Source organism: Mycotypha africana (genome assembly GCF_025528875.1).
Source record: "Mycotypha africana strain NRRL 2978 chromosome Unknown BDF20scaffold_9, whole genome shotgun sequence".
In the NCBI taxonomy this organism is placed as follows: domain Eukaryota; kingdom Fungi; phylum Mucoromycota; class Mucoromycetes; order Mucorales; family Mycotyphaceae; genus Mycotypha; species Mycotypha africana.
Window position 1 is genome coordinate 1,349,552 of NW_026515733.1, and position 18,753 is coordinate 1,368,304.

Here is an 18,753-nt window from a genome sequence, read left to right on the forward strand (position 1 = left end):
AAATTATCAACCGTATTGAACAGTTTATACACTTTAATAAATGTTCCGTTAAAAACCTTCCATCCTCTTTTCACTTTACGTATATAACAGGAAAAATTCTATACTATAAGCGATATTCAAACCACTGTAACGACTGAAATACGGCTGTATATCAACAGCGTTTTTTTTTCCCGAAATTTATAGGTTATGGTTGTTGTTGCTGCTGTTGCTGCTGTTGCATACGCTGCATCATCAACAGCACATTATTATAGTCGTTAGGATCTTCAGGATTCATTGCTGGTTGGCCAGGATTGAACATCATCATAGAGTTCGCATTCATTAATAGATTATTGGGATTCATCATATTGTTTCCTGCTAAAATATCATTTGGATTTAATGCTTGAGGCTGTGGCTGCAGCTGTTGTTGTGGTATCGCTGTCATATTTGGTGAATTCATAATACCATTTTGCATAGGATTGAAGTTGGGATTACTTGCTGTGCTACCAGCATAAATAAGAGGAGATGACATATTCATACCCATACTACTTATCATTTGTTGTTGTTGCTGCTGCCTCACTTGCTGCTGCTGTTGTTGTATCAGATTTTGTGTTTGATGCGCTTGTCTCAAAATAGCTTGCGGATCCATAACATTCATATTTATATGCCCAGTATTCATAGCAGCAGCAGCAGCCTTGTTATTGTTTGAGTTATTGCCTTGTGCCGCATTTCTCATAAATAAGTTTTGTTGTTGTTGGTGCATAGCTGCTGCTTGTTGCCGTAATAATTGCTGTTGTTGCAATTGCTGTTGCTGACTTGGGGATAATTGTTGTTGAGCTCGTAGTTGTGGGGTTTGTGGTGTCTGCTGTGATTGTGGTTGTGATTGTTGCTGAGGCATTGTCTGCTGGCGTTGATCCGTTTTATAATTGGGTGATTGTTGTTGTTGTGGTTGCTGTTGCTGCTGTGGTTGCTGTTGCTGCTGTGGTTGCTGTTGCTGCTGTGGTTGCTGTTGCTGCTGTGGTTGCTGTTGCTGCTGTGGTTGCTGTTGCTGCTGTGGTTGCTGTTGCTGCTGTGGTTGCTGTTGCTGTTGTGGTTGCTGTTGCTGTTGTGGTTGTTGTTGCTGTTGTGGCGACGAGCTATTTGGAGTGTTTGTGGCACTAGTACTTTCAGTGATTTCCGTTACTTCAAAAAGTTTCCTTACTGCGCTCAATAACTCATGTATCTTCTTTCCAGTCTCGGAATTTGGTGGAGGTAAAGGTGATAGATCAGGTGGAGCAGGTTGTTTGAAATCCTAGGTAGAAAATAAAGACGTTTAATAATTTGTAAAGCATTTTCAAAGGGCAATTCCGTACTTCTCCTGGTTTAATCATTGATATGTCAGCCATTGTTGCGAGATAGGTAAGGTTGGATTGCAACTTTGCTTGGTATCTGTTGAAAACCCAATTTAGTTCAACTTATAAACAAAATATGCATCTCATTGCTCTATTCCTTTTCGCGCAATACTCACAGTGCCATGTTAGGCTCCAAAGACGTTCCAATACCTCGGCTTTCAACGCATAACCTGATGAGTTCTACATTCAAAGCCAAAATCTACAATACAGTTCAACAGATCAATGTCAATAACTTGTAAGCAGACTAAAAAGAACTCTATTACATACAGCTTCTACTCGTTTGGTGTTCAGTTGCATGATTGCGACATCTAATGTAGTTGATGGTACTACTGATGAAGGGGTAGCCGCAGCGGCAGCGGAGAGGGGTGATCCTGTATTCACATTACTTCTGCTATTTGGTGATGATGAATTATTTGATATTGAAATATTAGCAAGTGCAGGTTGTTGAAATGGCACAGGTGATACATTCTGTTGCTGTTGACGTTGCTGTTGTTGCTGTCTCCTCAACATTTGTTGTTGTTGTTGTAGAATAAAAAATTGTTGTTGCTGTCTTTGTTGATCTTGTAGTGACATTGGCTGTTGTACTCCTCCGTTCATCCAAGGTTGCGGCTGTTGAGAAGTCGCTTGAAGTTGAGGCATTGCTCGATAAAGATTTTGTTGTGCATACATTGCTTGTTGAGTGGTTGTTGACAACGGACTGTGTTGCTGCATTTGCTGCTGTGGGCTTTGCAATCCAATCGTTGCCGCATTTGCGGCAGATTCAGCCATTATAGGATTGGCACTTACTACGGTGTTGTTAAATTGAGGTGGAGGTTGTTGTTGCAATGTCGGACCGAACCTTTGCCTCTTTGCCAGCACATTGGCCATTAATGCTGGATTGCTTCCCGCATCTGTTTGCGGTTGCGTTTGCGGTTGCGTTTGCGTTTGCGTTTGCGATGCTTGTAATTGAGGTGTTTGCTGTAAATTAACACTCGAAGTGGGAGTGGCAACTGTATTATCGATGGGTTGAGGCGCAAAATTAACGCCTGCTATTGGCATTTCAGCTAAACCTCCCACGAATGGTTGTTGCGGTTGTACATATGCAGTTTGAATAAAGGCATTATTTTGAATACCTTGGTTTAAATAAGGATTCATTTATAAATTAAGAATGTGAGAAGCACGCAACGTATCGTTGTCCGTATGCCTGCTGTAATCCTAAGCGAAAGAAGGAATCTGGCAGCTTAAGAAATTTTGTTAGTCACGCGAGCGAGTTGCAAACGTCTAACGAAATCAAACAACCATATTTTTTTTTAAAATAAGGAGAAAATATCCTAAGATCACACTGTGATTGTCAGTGCAAATTGTTCGCAAATCAACCCGAAAATATACATTTACACAAAGAAGTTTTGTCCATACGATTATATTAAGGTCTAAGCGTTAAAGTAACATTTAAGTTCGAGGGTTTGAGTATTTATTAGAAATTCGTATAGATTATTAAGTCACTAGTTGATAATAACAAGGAAAAGTGCAATGCTAATTAGTATTAAATATACTTATTATACAGGATAATGGTAGTAGTAATAATGGAGGAACAAAAAGAGGGTCTATTAAATGGTAATTTTTCAACTAAAATTAAAGCTTTTACAATGCTTAAGAAAGTCCTTTTCCATTACACCTACGAGGTTGCGGGTCATTTCAAAGTCATATAGATACGCTTTGGACATTTTTGACACATTGACTGATTGTTCCAAGCACCTTTGTGCAAACTCGCTATACTGGTCACTGTTATAATTCAATAATTTAACGTAGACCATATTAGCAAATAAGAAACCAAGTAAGGGTATATTGCATTCATCTTCGTGCTTGACCATGATATCTAAGGTTTGAGTAATAGCATAAGCAGCATCAACGCATGTATACAGACACTGAAGCGAGAATTGCGAAGTTGGGATATGGTCAGATGGGAAAAATGCTTGATATAACAAAATTTTGTTGATATTGTAGTAAACATGGACACTGAGGATACAAAATCTTGCAAATTCATGAATATCTAAGTGATAACTTTGCTGATCATCATAGTAACAAGAAGTCGTACCCAGCGCCATTTGATCCAGAGCAATGGATTCCAAATCAGGGTTCTTCCACTCCATGGGCAATGTATCATAAAATTGCTGTAGTCTATCTTGCATTGCTAATAAATCCCTCGCTAAGGTTGTGTCTTGTTTGCCTAGAGCCTGTGCTTGTAAAAGTCGGGTCATAACGTCGTGTCGCAAAACCTGTAGCTGGATTAAGCAGTACCATTCCGTATATACGTAATAATCTATCATTTCAGGCGGTGGTTCTGTTAAATCGACGTCCATGAATTCAAAGTGAGGTTTAGGTTGTGGCGGCGGCAGAGGACAACTAGGATGAAATTGCTTCGATTCCGTTGACGTCGTAGACACACCTTGTAGCACTCGATGCCAAGTGTTGAAATAGTACAAGCACCAAACAAGGATACTTTCTCTTGTATTTAGAACTCGGCCTTCATCGTATAAACCTAGCTCCTGTGCCATAGTGAATGAGATCCATTCATATACATAGATAACGCCTGAATACCCATTTTGATGATTACAGTATGACAAAAGAAAAGTTGCTTGACAATTATCAATTGTCGGCTCATCGAAGCATTCTGCTAAAGCTTCACGTCCCTTCAAACAGTATGCTACTGAAAGTGCTTTACCAATGTTGTAATGTGGAGTTTCAAGCGCTGGGCGCTTATTCCAGACATGTATCTGAAAGGCCACTCGTGCAGCCATGGCACAAACAGCGTAAATGAGTACAGTAGAAGGACGCTTTGATGGGTCCGGGCTATGATAGCGCGTCAAAAATTCAGTTGTATCGATTATAGGTAAACGAACGGAGGAGCAACATGGTGTTCGGCAATATAATTCAACTAAGCTATCTGTTAACTCTTGAGTGATATCTATGGGGTGATCGTCAAGTGGATCTTGACTAGGGTGGGACCAGGAATTCCAAACACCAAATGAGAAGCCGGATGATGTGTGGATGGAGCTGGTGTCATCAAGCTCAGCTGCTTTCGCCATCCTATGACGTTCATCATCAAATTCTTCCAGTTCAGATTGTTCGCTACCGCGTGGCGGTGAGATATGCATTGTTCTTTTGAACTGATCCACTAACTTGGACAAATCATTAAAAGAATTCACATTACTCTCTACAGAGAGGCCTTTATTTGTTGATGTGATTTTCCAATCGAATGGTTGTAAAGGTTTTTTCTTGAATGATTGATCTACACGCTGGCCAAAGTCTCTCGTTTTTTGCGCGAAATCTTTGGCCATTCTATCTAGCGAGTCCTGCCATTGATCCATAACCTTATTCATAGTATTTAAAACTTGCGATACATGATTTGCTTTGGGTTCTGTTTTTGTGTAAACGCATTCGAAACCATTTGCAGCACAACGGCTGCATTTTGGCAATGTCAAATCGCACTGCTGTAGATCTTTGTAGCATTTGCTGCAAGGATAAACTGAAAATGAACTTGTCAAAGGTACTGGAGGTGTATTCATCATACTGCTTGTTGTCGACATTGCATCACTGTCAGTCATTGTATGATCGGAATAGGTTGATTGATTGTCCTCAGTAATGAGTACTGGTGTTATTAAGTTGAAATCGGCTGGTGCAACAGTTGATCTAGGTTGAGCAAGCCGTTGTAATGATATGCCTCGATTTCGATGGTTGTTATTGTTGGGAAACGCTCCATTCTCTCCTGTTTTCAAAAGCTCGCCGAATTTCTTGATTCTATCACTTAGTGTTTCTGTTGCTTTTTGTAGCTTTTTTAATGTAGGTGCTGCCTCAGGGTATTGGCAGGTAATTCCTCTCCTTTTGCATCTGGAACACGCTGGTTTTGCCCTATCGCAAGCATGTCTATTTATTGCAAATGAAAAGATTTACAAATAACAAAGAGATTAAGAGATTATTAACAGGAACGTAGTGTAATCTACACACAATATCAAAAAGAGATGAGTATTTGCCTAAAGCCTCTACATCTGTAGCAGGCCGCTCCCAAGTTGTTATGGTTTGAAATTGTTCTTTTTGGTGCATCGGCCATAAATTGTTGGTAACTTTGTTTTTACAGTGAAGAATTCAAATTGTTGATATTCGTATCAACAATAAAAAGAAGTTGAGTATGTGTGAATTTAGACAGAGTATTATTAGGTTTTCCTGACTTTCAGGCTTGTATTTAAATAGTATACTGTATAATATTTGAGGCAGACTTTAGAAGTTTTGCAGGCGACCTTTAAAAGTATAGAAAAAAAAATTATTTGAAAAGAAAAGAAAACTGCTACACAACATTCAGCAACGGAAGACACATAAATGAGACTTTACTCCTTAAAAGACCTTTGTATCTCCGCTTTCAAATTCTCTAGGAACGACATATGCATGTTGCCTATTTTCCATGAACATTCAACTACCCTTCGTAGATTGTAGAAGTTTTTCATAAGCACAAAGCATTATAATTCAAGGATTTCGAATCGAATCATTTTTTGTTTGAAATTCAACTCTTATCCAGATTAATCCTTGGCGTTTTAAAGTAAGAAATTACGCATTGCTTTAGAAGAAGGTGCAAAATTGTGGCAGCGACACTCCGATTGTACAAGATAGTATTACCCTGACATAGTAATGGACTTCACATGTGTTTACGCTGAAAGAGCATGATCGGATTTGAGGATCTAACAGCAAACAAAAAAGCTTTTATCAGTGTTTTCTGCGTGATAAGGGACTTCTATATGACTGTTTTTGAGCTGAATGTATGGATCGCGTTCAATTTTTCTATTTGACATTTAAATGAAACAGGAAAAAAAAAGACCGCTTTAAAACTCATAAAAATTCAACATTCTTTCATTGTCTGTTTGACTATATTTTTGTGATATCGAACATCTTCTGCACAACACATATTAACAGGTGTAAACCGTATAAGTATGGAGTCTTCATAGTTATAGAACACATGCAAACTGTTGTTTGTACTACCGAGCCTGATTCCCAAAGTAGGAACGTTCATCTGAAAAAGAAAAAAGAAAATATCTCGGTTAAATGTAATAAAGGATTCGATTCAAAGAATCAGTGGCTGATTTATCTGATATTTACCCGTATATTATGTCAAGCAAAAGAAAACGCCACTTGCGGGTTGAACTAACTGAACACAAGCAATAGGAAGCATAAGAGATAGTGATGGATGTGAAAACTTGTGACTACCATTTATTTCAACAAGATAGTATCTTATGGAAGTGCATTAAGCAACTGTATTACTGAATATGGTGCCGATTCAAGAAGTTTGTGTCAGCTCTTATGCTAATAACAATTACCATGTTAGTGATTTCTTACAAAAATTAGAAGATTAATAGAAGAGAAACATCCTTTGAAATAAGCGGAACATGTACAATATTTATGACATGGTGACAACAGCACGGCAAAGTTATGTGGTATCTTGTTAGATTATGTATTAACAGTAAGGTATCTGTGGAATGAAGCTTAATTCCTCCTCAAATAATTAGCTAAGGGGCTTCGAGACCGTGGTTGCTCACGACTACCTATCAGTGGAGATTTGATAGACTGCTCATTATATTGTTGTGCTATTTCGCTGTCAGAGTTGTCATAGTGAGTTCTACGGTTTCTTGATGTCACCGTTGGAAACCGCAGCTTGCGATTGTTGCTCTCGTGCTCATTGTTGCTGAAACCAGCATCTTCAGTACGTCGGACATCACTAGTGCTATTGGTTGCGCGTGAAGTACGACTTGAGGTGGGAGAAGTAGGACGATGGTGGTTTGCTGAGTACTATAAATGTTACCGTCCATTAGAAACACTCTGCTCGTTTAATAATATATTATGAAAGCTATTTGTACCTGGGAGTTCAAATCTTCTTCCGCGTCTATAAAACTTAGATCATCCATAATTTCAATTCTTGAGCGTCGAGAATCGGAGGTTGTTGCCATTCTTTTAAGCTTTTCAATTTGCAATATGAGGGGTTCGAGCTCCTTAGCAACACCGTTCGCACTCTCTTTCCTTAGTCTACGAATGTCGTGTTGCAAACGTTCATATTCTGTTTCAACTGTCTTAAGATCCAATTTCCTGTGTTCAATTTCGTTTTGTATATCCTTGTTGGTTTGTGTTAATGTTTTGACCTCAGTTTCTAGTTGTTCCTTTTGCTTCTCTAGTTTAGCAATTTCCATCTTGAGTATCTGATTTAGACCAGATAGCTTAGCGTAGAGTTCAACGACATTATCTATTGGTTTTTTCTGTGCTTCTGAAATTCCGTCTTTGTCATTTTCACCGTTCGCTATCAATGAGGCAGGAGATGATGCACCTAAGGCTTTTAAAACCAGGCTTTCGAGCATTTCATACATTACACCTGTATATTCATGAAGATCACTGTGCATTTTACTCATTGACTTTTCGAAATAGCTTCTAGCATTTTCTTCGTATCGCTGCATCTTCTTTTCAATTTGTTCACGTTCTTCTAGGTTTTGCTCTTGTATAGCAAGAATCTTTTCTAACTGAGCTTTTGATGCACTCTTGACGGCTCTTCGAATGGTTTCCTCCATAGCATTAGGGTTATCGCCATAACGGCCCAAGATACGGAAAGACCGCTCGATAAAACGCTCTGTATTTTGCACAAAATTGTAAAGTTGTGATAATTTATCATCATCAGTCAATGCAGCGTTATTGGTAGACGCTGGCATATTGTTGAGCATTGTCATATCATCTTCAGCATCGGATCGGCTCGAATTCCATTTACCAGGACCATTTAACAATGATAGGCGTTCCTCTGTATTATTTAGACGCTCGACAACATCTTCCAACTGTTGCGATAAAGCGGACAAGTCGGGAATCGAGCTTTCTTGAATATCATTTGAAATAAGTTGGAGATAATTCCCAATCACCTTAATATTCTTAGCTTGTTCATCTTGCGATTGTTCTTGAGATTTAGCGATTTCAGCAACTGCTTCTTCTATTGTCTTTGTTATCTTTTCATGTAGTTGGCTGATATCTGAGGGTACCGAAGGGAGTTTGTGGTTTTGTAAGTTTTTCTCTATTGAATTGAGCGTGAAGCTATGCATCTTTCTTGACTCTTCAATCCATTCTTTCAACTCTTGATGGTGAGAGGAAACTATTTTGTACAAATCAGCCCCCTTATCTGCAAAAGATAGAGGTGGAGTACTAGGCATATCGTCACTGGATATACTTGATGCTGAATGACTACCTGTAAAGGATGCAGCTGATCTTGATTGACTAAGCTGCATATTTTCAACCATTTGTATCAGTATGTCAAATTTCTCAGATAGAGATGGAGCTTTTCGAACTTGCTTGATATGGTCCACTTGACTATTATTCTCATCTTCATTTATATTTGCACCGATAATCTCCTCGCGTAAGTGAACGACATCGTTACGCAGCAAATCAAACAGATGCTTTTGTTTAGCATCCTTCAGATCCGCATCTTCTTTTTCGTTTTCCAGAAATTTTATTATGTCGCCTTGTAATTCAGACCATCCATCTTTCGCATCTTCTAACGTTTTACAGAGTTTTGAAACATTTATGTTTATATCTGAAAGGGACGCATTCGAAGAGTTTCCGATTTGACGATGTAAATCTTGCAAGCTTGCATTAATATCATAAATCATATCCTTCACTGCACTACTGCTTCCATAATTGTCAATATCTCTTATTCCGGAACCGGTGTGTCTCGATTGGTTGCTATGCATTCTTTGTTTCAGCTGTAAATCTAATTCATCTGCTCTATTTTCCCATCTGCGCACTTCGTTTTCCAATGCTTCAATCTTTGCTTGCTGGGTACCATCAAAATCTGAATTTGTAATATCACGTTTTTTCTCTAAAGCCATAAATTTATCACGCCATTGCATTGCTTCACGTTCGAATATCTCGCACTTTGTCTCTAAGGCTTGTCTTTGACGATCCATCTCTACTGACAGTTCTTCTTCCCGTTTTTGAAGCTCATTTTGAAAAGCACTTTCTTTTCTCGCCATAGCCTCTTTCAATTCATTCTCTCTGTTGTGTAGTTCTTGTTGGTAAAGTCGGTCTTTTTTACTTATACTTCCCATCAAACTTGTTAACTGTTCCTTTAAACTTGAGTTCTCAAGCTCCAACACCTCAGCAACATTTTGGAGATCACGGTTCATTTGTTCAGAAGAGTGAATACGATTAGTGAGCGCGTTTTGAGTGGCAATGGTAACTTTCCCCATGATAGATGTTAGCGAATCGATCCAGTCTTTTCGTGTCAGCATGTCGTCTGTGGCTAAAACTACATTATCCTTTTTAGCAAGCATGCGAATCTCCCATTTAATGCCTGGTCTATATTCTTGAGCCTTCGGCGAGACTTCCAAAACTTCACTCATGTCATAGGTTTGTATATGGCTTGAGCACTGATCAAAAGTTAAAAGCGGTCATTAGAGGTAGTTCCGTATAATGCAATCTTTCGTTTTTCCATGAGAAGCACTTACTTTGTCATCTTTGTATAAGTATAACCCACCAGGCTTAACAGCATTTCCATGTTTAGCAACAGCATAAACAGGTTTCCATTGCTATATATGGTAATTTGGTAACCCGAATAAGGAATTACAAAAAAACACATCGAAAAAAAAAGAAATAGGAAAATGCATGATTTACCGTTAGACTATTCTTCTTGTACAACCAGCCCTCTTTAACAATCTACGTTAAACATGGTCAAAAGGTTAGCGGCGGGTTTTTTAATAGAGCGCATTTATCCATAGCTTACCTTGAATTCAGGATTAATCACTTGAGGAATTGAATGAAAACTGGATGACGACTGAGCGGACATCACGGATCCGCCAGCACCTGAAATTGTTAAGAGCAAATCATTAAGTTCCATAGGCTAGTTTTACATATCAATGAGTGTTCCTCTTTACCTTTATGTATGCTGGGTGACCTTGCTCTTGTATCTCGAAGGATGACCATCCGTTCTTCCTCAACGTTTTCATTTTCATAATCTTCGATTGTATCCTCATACACCACGTCTACATCGCTTGCTTGACCATTCTTTACTGCGTCTGACATGTTAGGCTTCATCCTGTCATTGTCAGTATATTCACTCAGCTTCATGTTATTTGGTACAGGAGATACAGCTCTGTTTCGTGGAGACATATTGTAGATGTTTTGGGATGTTGTATTACCGGTTTCTTGCTGCTGTTGCATTAACCACTGATGGCGTTGTTGAAGAGCTGCAACGGAGGGTCCAGCATTGGTTGGTGATGGAAGTCCTTTACGGCTCAGCTTACTGGCTGATACTCCTGTACTATCCATGTCAGTTACGTTTAGTGCAGAGCTTGCTGAGCGTCTTGAATTAAACCTGAAATCCTGCACATGATTGGGCGAAACAGGTCTACTTCGCAGATCATTCTCCTTGATTCCAAGGCTACTACTACTACTACGAGGTCTTGACGATGACGAGTTTTCACCTGAGTCTGTGTACATAAAAACTTGTTCGTATAGATCAATAAACAAGCAAAGAGAGTTAGAGAGATGAAAGAGTGAATAATTAAGCAAAAGAAACGATCAGAATTTCGTTTGCCTTCTTGCCTTTAAATAATTTTATTGTAAGGTTTCCTTTTAAGGAACCTGAATAATAATAATAATAAACAAATGTACCATATTATAGTGATTATTATGGCGAGTCTATATACCATAGACCAGCTTCTTTGAGTGAATTTTTTTTACTGTCACCTATGAGATAGTTAGCGTGCACCATTAGAGGTTGAATTCCCAATCTCTGCGGCAGATTCATACGAAAGTAAAAGTTGCCATTGGGGAAGAGTAGTAAATCCAATAATCGGTAAGGGCTTGCCACGATGTCTCGAGGAAACATAACTTTCAGCACTTCATTCATAAGTTTTTGCTGTGTAAACTTTTCAGTCTTATCTTGTTCGATTACGATCTGATGCAAAAATTGCTTTGTCAACATGGTTGGTTTCATCATGTAGAAGCCTGAGTTGACAGTTCGATGATCTACTTCTTGAGTGAAGATCATATCGGTATAAGGTCTCTGCGCCATGAGTGATAGCATAAGTGGGCGTATATTAGGGCTAAGGAGAACAATATCTACGTCTGAAAACCAGACTGTCACATCGAGGTATAATAATCTTTCAACTACAAGTGTTTTTGCATGCGTGATAGGTCTGTATTGGTCGCTTTTCCAACGAGCAAATTCAGAAATAAGTGGTACGTGAAACCAACTATCTGGTATTAATGTAACTTGGGCGCCATATCCGTGCTCGGTCAATGCATCAACGACACCTTGATCAATAGCAAATACTAAAAACTTATCATCCTGTTGCGTCCGCCTTAATGACTCAATCCAATTAAGTGTATAATCAATCATACCGCTGTTTACAACGGCAGTTAAAAGAATATTGTATGTCTGTGGTTCCTTTCCAGGTTTGGGTATCTCTTCTTCTACAATAATATTTCTTTTAATTGCCATAAGTGTTTCCTCTGGCGGTGGATCGTATAATAATGGCTGCCAGGTTGGGTCGAATGTAAATTGACGTGCTAATAGTGCATTTTGCGGTGGCCCTCTATTTATGAATACAAACTCTGATGCAGGTTGTAGACTGTTCTGTGTTGGGTTTAGCATTTTTAAAAACAATATAATAGAGCATAGTAATGCAACGACATACAGTAGAAATCGTTTCAGCTTATAGTCTATCATTAGATATTAAATATATAAGTAGGTAAAATGTATAAATAAAAGCAGGTTGGTACAACGATTTGCGGAAGCAGAAGAAGAAGGTAGATGGAAAATAGCGATTACCACACATCATCCAAAAAGTCGACGGGATGTTTCAGCTGATTTTCATGAACCGCCAAGGCTATGATCTACAATTATTAACGGCTTTGTCATATTTCTTTTGTGAGGGAAAACTAGAAAGAGAGACAAAATTCTAAAACAGACTCAGTTATCAAAGAAACGAGCTGTATTTTGAAAGAAGAGTTGCCATATTCATAGACTACGTACAGCTTCCTATTGGCAAAAGTGTCTGTTTCCTAGTACTGACGAACAAAAAGAATGAAAAGTCTTGAGATTTAAATTGATATATGAAAAGACAGTGAAGGATTGTACATGTCTAGATGAACAAATACAATTCACGTGCAGTTATGACCATTCGTTGGACCCTTTTTTTGAAAGTTTCGCTTTTCCCAAAACGTAATACATGTCTCAATCTTTTTTTTTTTTTTTGGTTATTTTTGTCAAGCAGCATGGCCATTGTGTCATCGCTCCTTTTTTGTATTGTTGTTCTTGTCTCTTTATTAAGAGCCAGTGTTCCACGGTTGCTCAAATACTCAAAGTTTTCCAAGTCATTTTGCAAAACATTTGCTTTGTAGTACAATTTAACTCTAATGAAGCGTTGATTAGCAGAGCTGTCAAATATACCTGATGCATTTCAACTCTTCTAAATCTATGTCACATCCCCTTGCATTAAACTTGTCTGACACTTTCAGATCGTATCACCTGGGTTTCCAACGATTCCGGCATGGAGATTGACAAAGGATGATTAATCATTTCCCCGCTGTCTATTTTTCCCCCTTCATCCGTCATTCTGCATAAGCTGTACTCTGCAAAATTTCTTGGCGCTAAAATTAAGATCTGTTAGATGAGTCTAATGCTACGCAATCTGTTTCGCATAAAACCCAATGTGATTGAATCACTTCCATCAGCACAGTATGGACAGTGGACGAAAGCACAACTGATCAACAAGATAAGGACATTAAAGAAACAGTTAAACAAAGCAAACAGGAATCCAGCTCTCAACTTCCGAACTCACGAAGGAAGACCATTTGACATAAGCCAATATCAACAGCAACGCATCGCTTTAAAAGTCGCCTACCTGGGGTGGAATTATTCCGGTTTCGCTTATCAAGGTGATGAGATAGCCACACCTACTGTGGAAGGTCAAATCTTTAAAGCCATGGAACACTGTAGACTTATATCAGATCCTCAAGAATGTGCTTATACGCGTTGTGGAAGAACTGATAAAGGTGTAAGCGGACTGGGTCAGGTGATAGCGCTGAACGTTAGAAGTAGCAAAAAAAAGAAGGACGTGGTTGACAACAGCCTTCCACCCTCTTACATAGAGATGCTGAATAGAATACTACCTCACGATATTCGAATATTGGCTTGGGCACAAGTTCACCCGAACTTCAACGCCAGATTTGATTGTAAATCACGCACCTACAAGTACTTCTTCCAGAAAGAGGATCTGGATTTGGATCTAATGAGAAAAGCGGGAAGTTATTTAGTCGGCACACACGACTTTAGAAATTTTTGTCGAATAGATCCGTCTAAAAACATAGCCAATTATGAGCGGAAAGTTTTCTCATTGGATATCAACAAGGTACACGACCACAGTCAAGATGACTTTTATGAAGTTCAATTGAAAGGATCAGCCTTCTTATGGAACCAAGTAAGGAATATCATGTCCATTATGTTCTTGGTGGGACAACGACTGGAATCTCCAGAAATTGCCCGAGATTTACTAGATTTGCAAAAATATCCTGCCAAGCCTGACTATCCATTGGCAGATAGCTTACCCTTGATGTTGTATGATTGCGAGTTCGACAATATTAGTTGGAAGTACGCAAATGATACGATGGTTACATCTAGAAGCATCAAAATGCCTACACCGGTCAGTACATACTATCATCTTCAAGAACATCGTTCTTCTCATGCCATCAAAAATATATTGTACAGTACCTGCATCGAAGAAGTTGAGCAATATCCAATTCCGAACGCTCATTTCACATCTGCGGAGGACTTTGTGAAAAAGGCACAGACCCAGCAAGCAACTGTTTTACTAGGGGGAGGACACGCCATTAGAACAAATCATTATGTGAAAATCGCGGAACGAAAACTAGCAGATTCTGATGAGGTAAAAAAACAAAAGTACAATTTGAAGAAACAGAAAACAAATCAAACGTAAATAGACAAAAAGGCAAGGGGATACCAGCTATACGTGAGGCTGTCCTTTTTCATAACATACATAAATTAACGAAATGTAGTCATAAGAGATATGTCGAGTTTGTAGGTTAATATATATATAGCGCCTTGTTAATGTTGACAGATTAAATAAAAGGAGAAAAGAGTAGGGATATCGACAACTGCTAGAGCTAAAATTTGAGCATTACTGGTGTGTTAAGAAGGGAATGCTGAAAGCTTTTGGTGTAACTTTCTGTTGTTCTTGTTGAGGGGTATTTGAGCTTGAAGCGGTTATTTCAAGGGCTTGTTTATTATCTTCGCTATTCGTTTCAAGTTTAGCTTTCTTGGTAAGATTGGGGTTGCTCTCTGTGTTGCCATTCGTGCTGTTGTTCTCTTCCGAGCTTCTCTTTCGTCTACCTAACCAAAAGTTACTGATTAACACATGAGCACCCCAGAATTCAGAACATATCTTTAAAGGGAGTAGATGTTCGGTGGCAGCTTCAAGCTTTCTATAGGCTTCAAGTTTGATGGTGGGATCAACCCGACTCCAACGTAGATTAGGGTCAATATTATTCACTTCCTTCAGGCGTGATAAGACGGCTTTTGTGATTAGTACTGCTTCTTTCACCATAGCCCTATAATCCAAGCCTGTCTCTGAAGCTGGCCCTAATTCTCTTGTTATTAGATCAACATATAAACTGGATGTAAATTGTAAGCTATGTGCCTTGCCGCCAATCGTTTTGACAAGGTCTTTGGTTGTCGGACGTGGAACGACTCGATCTGTTGGGCCATATTTCCGGAATGGGCCTTTTGGAACAGCTATAAGATGTCGAGGGATACTTAACGAGTGATGACTGAAGCTGTCCTGTGACTCAGGTGACTGCAATGGGCTGTCTTGCAATACGTTTTCTTGATCTGTGCCGTTTATGCTATTTACGAATTCTCTTCTTTCACTATTTATACTCTTCAAATATCTGACTTCGGCTTTAATATCAACCACTTCGTTAACGACATAACTAAGTTGTTGCGTTAAAAAATCGAGTTTGCTGAGAGTTATATCCAATTTTTGCTGTAATATGGAGGTGGATAAGTCAGCATCAAGTTGGCTGGTTCTTTGGCCATTTTCGCTGTCCTGATTCAATATTGGATAGAAGGTTAGTGACTTTCTCAATTAGAATATCAGACAAGATAACCTACTCCTGGTTCTGATGATTTATGAGCATCGAATTGGTTCAAGTATTCATAACTTGTTGTCTCTTCATTATTTTCGCTAGAAAGTACAAATAATTAATCGAGTATCCTCAATCGTTGCCATTTGAAGCTGGAATTGTTGCTGTACTAAAAATACCTCTGCAATTTATTGTGCCTTTTTAGAACTCGAACCATAGCTGATTTTATAGCATTTAAAAGAAAAGGAACTAAAATGACTGCGATATAACAATAACAAAGATGAAGAAGAGAAAGGAAGAAGTGGATAGAGTACACAGCTTATACAAAAAATGATTTAGATTCACTAATAAGTTACTTTCACCATTATTTGAAGTACCGTCAATTATTAGAAAAACCAATAGTTTTCTGAATTATTTATGTCCTGTTCAAGTGCCTTTTTTTTTATTTTGTCAGATGAAGTCTATTTTAGACGACACGTATTAAGAACCCCGCAAAAAGACTGTAAAGAGCTATCTTTCAGTTGTTTTGTTCCCGTAACCGTTGTGAACGGACCATGTTCCACAACGAATTGCAATACACGTCCCAAGTTGACATTCTTGAAATTGCTATGTTGTACTTTTCTACCAAGTCTAGAGCGTGTAGGATGCACATGACGCGTCAGTAGCAAAGCTATTATTGATCGTGTATTGTACAAGAATTCCCAGACTTCAGCTCGCTTTTTTGACGAAGCGTAAGTTAGTTGTCATGTGGTAGGTTTCAAATCTAATAAATATACATTCAAGCTTAAGCGCTTTTCTTTCACTCTAATGGAGCTGAGAAAACTCAGCTGAATATATCGAGTAGTCGTTGCTTGCCCTGTTTTAAATACATATGCATTGCTTCAACATCATCCATCAAAAGAACAAATATATAATTTTCTTATTGCTGAAAAGAACAAAGAATGGTGCCTGGCGGAATTAGAACAATTGCCGCGAACTATAAAAAAATAACTTTCAAATCAAGACACCATAAGGTCGACGCCATATGCTTCGGAGGACTCCGATTCATCCGGTTAAATAATTGAAACAATTTTTCCTTTTACGTCAACAGTCTTAAAATTTATATAAGAGACAAATTTTTGTGTATCATGGGACAGGCCAACAACTGATTGGGAATCCTTTTACCATTTAAATAAGCCGTTAGAACTAATTCAGAGATTATCAAGTTTGAATAAAGGAGTTGTAAAAGTCTCTTTTTTCTAAGCTATCAACGTTTGTTTCCACAGCTTTTCATACGTGGCAATATTTGGTCTTGATGAAAGAATAATGCTGTTGTATTTAGAGGGCTATAAAGTTAGTAGCCACACACTCCCCAAGTTCTTTTTTGAATTGCTTACTTTACAAACCAAATGACTATCAGTTCTCGGCTTACAATTATCGCAATGAAGAGCAAAATGATATTGTTTAGGTGCGCTGTCTTCTGTTGTCTATTTTGCACATATGCTATACGTTGTGCATTTCAAGAACTAAAATGAATTTCGGAAGCAGAAAACTTGCCACTGGTCAAGAAGAAGCATAACGCAATAGGAATTTTATAAAACATAAGATACGTAATGGGATAAAAGCAAAGAGCGCGGCTGTGGTAGAAACTGAGCAGTACACTTACTCCTCTTTGGATACTATATTCAGGATATTGGATTTTCACCATCATTGCCTTTTATGTTCATGCTATTTCGTACAGAAGAAGAAGGAACTGCCAACGTTATACCCGAAAAAGAGATGTCAGGAAAAAGACTTCTGGAGCCGAAGCAAAGCAACCGCAATGATGCACTTCCTATGAAAGCTCAAATAACACATTTGTATATATATGGGCTGTTTTCCGCCTAATTGTGTGGTATAAGAATTATCATTTACCATCTGACAGATATTTATCAGTAATTTGAAAGACTACATTAGGGATAGCAACGTCGTACCAAAAGTAAATGGCGGCTTATTTGAACGTTAACATAACAAGTACCATCTATTTCGAACCAGATCTAAAAGCCAAGCTTCACTAATAACTGCATGGTGTCTAAACCCCGATTTAGACGTAAAGGTATATGTATGAGTGTTATTTTCATTCCTCGATTGACAACTTGAAAAATTTACAACAATCAAATTAAAATTTCAGACAGATATAATGAAATAGCTTATAGCAAAAATAATCAAGAAATGGAGTTTTCTTCGGGTAGTCATGATCATACCAGTTTATTGTTAGACAGTACATCGTAATGCATTTTGCAAATTACTATAAGCAACATACATGAGCAGAGCTCTTGGATATAGAACTTGTCGCTTATCATGAATTCAAGTCTATTGAAAGAGGCAAATGCCCAACCCTGCAAGTTCAAATCAACGGTAACAACAGATCAATTAGGTGTCACGGGCAAGTAGCCCTCGCTTGTGAAACTCTTGCAACCTGTTATAACTGCAAAGAAGTTCAAAACCCAGAATGGCAGTATTTATCTATTGTGTCCAAGTTGTTTAACGAACAAAGGAAGCGCTACATTATAGTGTTTCATCGCTAAGTTTTCATTGTCGAAAATCGATCTAAAATAAAGTCGGTATATGATCATTACTTCTTGCTTCTTTTGCGGTTATTTTTAGAATACTCTTTGAAATATAAGGTAGCGTTGTTCTCGAAAGCAGACGAATCTGGAATATTAATTGAGAACAACTTTAATCGAAGTAACTATGATGCTGTGTCTTTAGTGAATGTAAAATTATGATCAATCAATCAAGTTATCGCGTAGATGCATGACTCATAATCAACTCAAAGAGCTTTTCTTTAATCCGAGGTTCACTCACACTTAATAACTGCTCGTCAGTAAGCAGCAGTTTCATCGTATAAATTGACTCTTCCAACGAATCAAACAATAAAGTAGTGGGTTTATCAAAATAGAACATAAGAAAAAGGCACATTTTTCTGTAATTGAATGCAAAACCTAAATTAGATATGCAAGCAAGCTGGCTATTACCCTGCAACACATACAGATTTGTATTTGAGCTTCCATAAATTTATTGTACTTTTCTACGATTAGGCGCGCTTGGTTTATTTAAATAATCTTCAAAAGAAAAAAAAAAAAAAAAAAAAGGCAAAGCAGAGTTAAAATGGCCAAGGTCAATTTGCCTTGAGATCTGAGTACAGCTGAAGAAATCAAAGCGTACTTCAACCATTATTGTTGTCCTTGGTCATGTTGGTGTGTATGTTTCT

At 38.2% G+C, this 18,753-nt stretch overlaps 7 protein-coding genes across 7 annotated transcripts; 1 reads left to right on the forward strand and 6 right to left on the reverse strand.

Moving 5' to 3' along the window:
- Window positions 1–184: 184 nt before the first annotated feature.
- On the reverse strand, window positions 185–2,501 carry BDF20DRAFT_915696 (uncharacterized protein; the record flags this gene model as incomplete). The annotated part of the gene is made up of 4 exons (XM_053084353.1): window positions 185–1,267; window positions 1,329–1,404; window positions 1,484–1,566; window positions 1,635–2,501. 4 exons carry the CDS (start codon window positions 2,499–2,501, stop codon window positions 185–187), a joined length of 2,109 nt encoding a protein of 702 aa, XP_052933719.1.
- Window positions 2,502–2,968: 467 nt separating this feature from the next.
- Window positions 2,969–4,912, reverse strand: BDF20DRAFT_907464 (uncharacterized protein; the record flags this gene model as incomplete). Its single annotated transcript, XM_053083386.1, has 1 exon — window positions 2,969–4,912. One exon carries the CDS (start codon window positions 4,910–4,912, stop codon window positions 2,969–2,971), a length of 1,944 nt encoding a protein of 647 aa, XP_052933720.1.
- Window positions 4,913–7,157: 2,245 nt separating this feature from the next.
- Window positions 7,158–10,911, reverse strand: BDF20DRAFT_887459 (uncharacterized protein). Its single transcript, XM_053082036.1, has 5 exons — window positions 10,289–10,911; window positions 10,138–10,217; window positions 10,029–10,070; window positions 9,863–9,943; window positions 7,158–9,784 (listed from the first exon to the last, which is right to left on the reverse strand). The coding sequence occupies exons 1-5, from the start codon at window positions 10,851–10,853 to the stop codon at window positions 7,217–7,219; spliced, it is 3,336 nt and encodes a 1,111-aa protein (XP_052933721.1). The 5' UTR covers window positions 10,854–10,911; the 3' UTR covers window positions 7,158–7,216.
- Window positions 10,912–10,924: 13 nt separating this feature from the next.
- Window positions 10,925–12,315, reverse strand: BDF20DRAFT_711248 (nucleotide-diphospho-sugar transferase-domain-containing protein). Its single transcript, XM_053076096.1, has 2 exons — window positions 12,190–12,315; window positions 10,925–12,080 (listed from the first exon to the last, which is right to left on the reverse strand). Exons 1-2 carry the CDS (start codon window positions 12,197–12,199, stop codon window positions 11,044–11,046), a joined length of 1,047 nt encoding a protein of 348 aa, XP_052933722.1. The 5' UTR covers window positions 12,200–12,315; the 3' UTR covers window positions 10,925–11,043.
- A 580-nt stretch (window positions 12,316–12,895) lies between these two features.
- On the forward strand, window positions 12,896–14,456 carry BDF20DRAFT_711152 (pseudouridine synthase). The gene has a single exon (XM_053076095.1). The coding sequence runs from the start codon at window positions 13,031–13,033 to the stop codon at window positions 14,354–14,356; it is 1,326 nt and encodes a 441-aa protein (XP_052933723.1). The 5' UTR covers window positions 12,896–13,030; the 3' UTR covers window positions 14,357–14,456.
- A 101-nt stretch (window positions 14,457–14,557) lies between these two features.
- On the reverse strand, window positions 14,558–15,614 carry BDF20DRAFT_907468 (uncharacterized protein; the record flags this gene model as incomplete). The annotated part of the gene is made up of 2 exons (XM_053083387.1): window positions 14,558–15,484; window positions 15,600–15,614. 2 exons carry the CDS (start codon window positions 15,612–15,614, stop codon window positions 14,558–14,560), a joined length of 942 nt encoding a protein of 313 aa, XP_052933724.1.
- Window positions 15,615–15,982: 368 nt separating this feature from the next.
- On the reverse strand, window positions 15,983–17,211 carry BDF20DRAFT_838229 (uncharacterized protein; the record flags this gene model as incomplete). The annotated part of the gene is made up of 4 exons (XM_053079134.1): window positions 15,983–16,237; window positions 16,604–16,678; window positions 16,898–16,987; window positions 17,167–17,211. The coding sequence occupies 4 exons, from the start codon at window positions 17,209–17,211 to the stop codon at window positions 15,983–15,985; spliced, it is 465 nt and encodes a 154-aa protein (XP_052933725.1).
- Window positions 17,212–18,753: the final 1,542 nt, after the last annotated feature.

Excerpts from the sequence above, each read along its gene's own strand:
- BDF20DRAFT_711152 (XM_053076095.1), top strand. The coding sequence starts at position 13,031 with ATGAGTCTAATGCTACGCAATCTGTTTCGCATAAAACCCAATGTGATT.
- BDF20DRAFT_887459 (XM_053082036.1), bottom strand. The coding sequence starts at position 10,853 with ATGTACACAGACTCAGGTGAAAACTCGTCATCGTCAAGACCTCGTAGT. Across the intron at positions 10,218-10,288 it reads GTCACCCAGCATACATAAAG|GTGCTGGCGGATCCGTGATG; the intron begins GTAAAGAGGAAC and ends TAACAATTTCAG. Across the intron at positions 10,071-10,137 it reads TGATTAATCCTGAATTCAAG|ATTGTTAAAGAGGGCTGGTT; the intron begins GTAAGCTATGGA and ends TGTTTAACGTAG.